General features: G+C 42.8%; 1 protein-coding gene across 1 annotated transcript in view; it reads left to right on the top strand.

The window, feature by feature from the left end:
- Positions 1-2,500, top strand: part of camk1da (calcium/calmodulin-dependent protein kinase 1Da) — a 71,550-nt gene that overhangs the window by 46,674 nt on the left and 22,376 nt on the right. The window contains exon 4 of the mRNA XM_062518284.1: positions 754-892. Within this exon, the coding sequence (XP_062374268.1) occupies positions 754-892 (139 nt within the window). The remainder of the gene's footprint in view (positions 1-753; positions 893-2,500) is intronic.

The following is a 2,500-nucleotide window of genomic DNA, read 5'->3' as shown; positions in this document are numbered from 1 at the left end:
CTTACGAGGGGCAAACGACACAGCAGCTGGTGCAGCATTTGCCAGCCAGAGTCAATGGGGCATTTACTCCCTTTCAACAGTTCCACGCACACAGCTACGCACACGTATAGGTAGTCATATATATATACATACATACATACATACATACACGGTGGGCGGAAGTTCTGCATTGTATCGATTTGTTTGTGCTGCAGAACCCAGTGTAGGTGGGAGACATCACACCCCCTGCTGGTCAAAAGAGGGTATTTCATATGTTGCAATTGGGATGTTGCAGAGTGGCTGGTTGACTGTGAGAGAAGGCAGGCATGACTGTGCTGTTTTATGTCTTGGAACGGGACGTGTGTGTTGGTGTCTGTGAGACAGTGTTTATGTGTGGGGTCACTGAGTGGTACTGTTTAATATCCTGGACTGGACCTGTCTGTGTGTCTGTATGTGTGTGTGTGTGTGTGTGTGTGTGTGTGTGTGTGTGTGTATGTGTGTGTGTGTGTGTGTGTGTTAGAATCTGTATCTGCGACTGTGTCTCTCTAGTCATCTGTGTGTGTGTGTGTGTGTGTGTGTGTGTGTGTGTGTGTGTGTGTGTGTGTGCGTTGAGTGTGCGCACACATTCAGTGCCACTGTTATAAATCGATTAAATAAACACACACGCATCAATACACATTTCTCTGTGTAGTAGTGCCCTCAGGTGTGTTGACCTCTTCCTCCTCTGTGTGTGTGTGTGTGTGTGTGTGTGTGTGTGTGTGTGTGTGTATGCAGGGTATCTGGGGGGGAGCTGTTCGACCGTATAGTGGAGAAAGGCTTCTACACAGAGAAGGACGCCAGCACACTTATCAGACAAGTGCTGGACGCAGTCAACTACCTCCATAAGATGGGCATCGTGCACAGAGACCTGAAGGTGACTCACGCACACACACACGCACACACACACACACACACGTGTGCACACACACACACACACACACACACACACACACACACACACGCACACACGTGCACACACACACACACACGCACGCACACACACACACACACACACAATGCATACACACACACTTGATTGGCTCAGAGGGTCTGCATAGGGAGCTTCTGTGTGTCCTAGCTCATGGATGGGCGCGTGGTTTATGGCCCGTGATTCACGGTGGTAGCAGACCCGTGCTGAACCAGTTAAAAGATTTATAGCTCACACAAGGCTGCAGCACGGACCGGGGGTTCATAACCCACCATCCCCCTCTCCTGCCACACACGCACACACACACATACACATACACATACTCCCCCCTTTCTGCAGAGACACACTTATGGAATGAAATTACTGAAAAAACGTTTGTATACCTGTAGATTATAGTTTGTACTCGTAGAAATGTTTTGTACTCGTAAAAAAAAAATGTGTACATGAAAAATAATTTTGTATGCCTGTAGATTATAGTTTGTACTCGTAGAAATGTTTTGTACTCGTAAAAAAAAAAATCGTACATGAAAAATAATTTTGTCCTTGTAAAAAAATGTTTTCTGTGTCTGTAACAAAGTTTTGAGCTTGTAATAAAAACCTGTCCTTGTAATATTTTTTTTTTTTCTACCAATACAAAATCCTGGTACGAACACAAAACTCTTTTCTACAAGCACAGAATCCTGGTACGAACACAAAACTTTTTTCTACAAGCACGGAATCCTGGTACGAACACAAAACTTTTTTTGGAACTTTTTTGGAATTAGCCAATCACCATGCTATCTCAAAGTAGCCAGCCAATCACAACACTGCTATCTCAAAGTAGCCAATCACCACAAATCCACCGGCCAATTACTTTGCCTCCTTGATTTTTCCTCCACTTAACGTGACCTGATTTAGCCAAAGATCTCACGGGAACTATCTATCAAACTTTGCTTCATCTTCATATCATTTTGGTGGAAACGTGGTGCTAAATTCCCATAAACTTTGTTCAGTGAACTGGTAAAACCGTTCGTTTGTAAGCAAAATCAAAAATCACGATCTTTCAGTTTGTCTACCATTACCTAGCAACCACAGCATAGTCATTCAAATCTCAGTCATTTCCTTTGTTTCACGTGGAAATTACGAGTAGTGTAGTGGAGAAGTGAATGGGTTTGAAATCTGAGATCACAAGTTCAAATTTCAGTACAGGTTTTTTTTGCATGCCAAAATAAAATATTGTGAAAGTATGTGCAAATGACTCTCTTTTCTTTGTTGACTTTACCTCGCGGCAAATAAGAGTTTGTGCACCTGTCATTGTCTAGTTTTAATCGTTGTTTCGCAGCAAAGGAAATGACTGACATTTGAATGACTATGCTTTGGTTGCTAGGTAACGGTAAACAAACTGAAAGATCGTGATTTTTGATTTTGCTTACAAACGGACGGTTTTACAAGTTCACTGAACAAAGTTTATGGGAATTTAGCACCACGTTTCCACCAAAATGATATGAAAATGAAGCAAAGTTTGATAGATAGCTCCCGTGAGATCTTTGGCTAAATCAGGTCACGTTAAGTGGA

Source organism: Sardina pilchardus, chromosome 17, assembly GCF_963854185.1.
Source record: "Sardina pilchardus chromosome 17, fSarPil1.1, whole genome shotgun sequence".
Lineage (NCBI taxonomy): Eukaryota > Metazoa > Chordata > Actinopteri > Clupeiformes > Clupeidae > Sardina > Sardina pilchardus.
The sequence above is the reverse complement of the archived record's forward strand: the minus strand, read 5'-3'. Positions and strand labels throughout refer to the sequence as shown.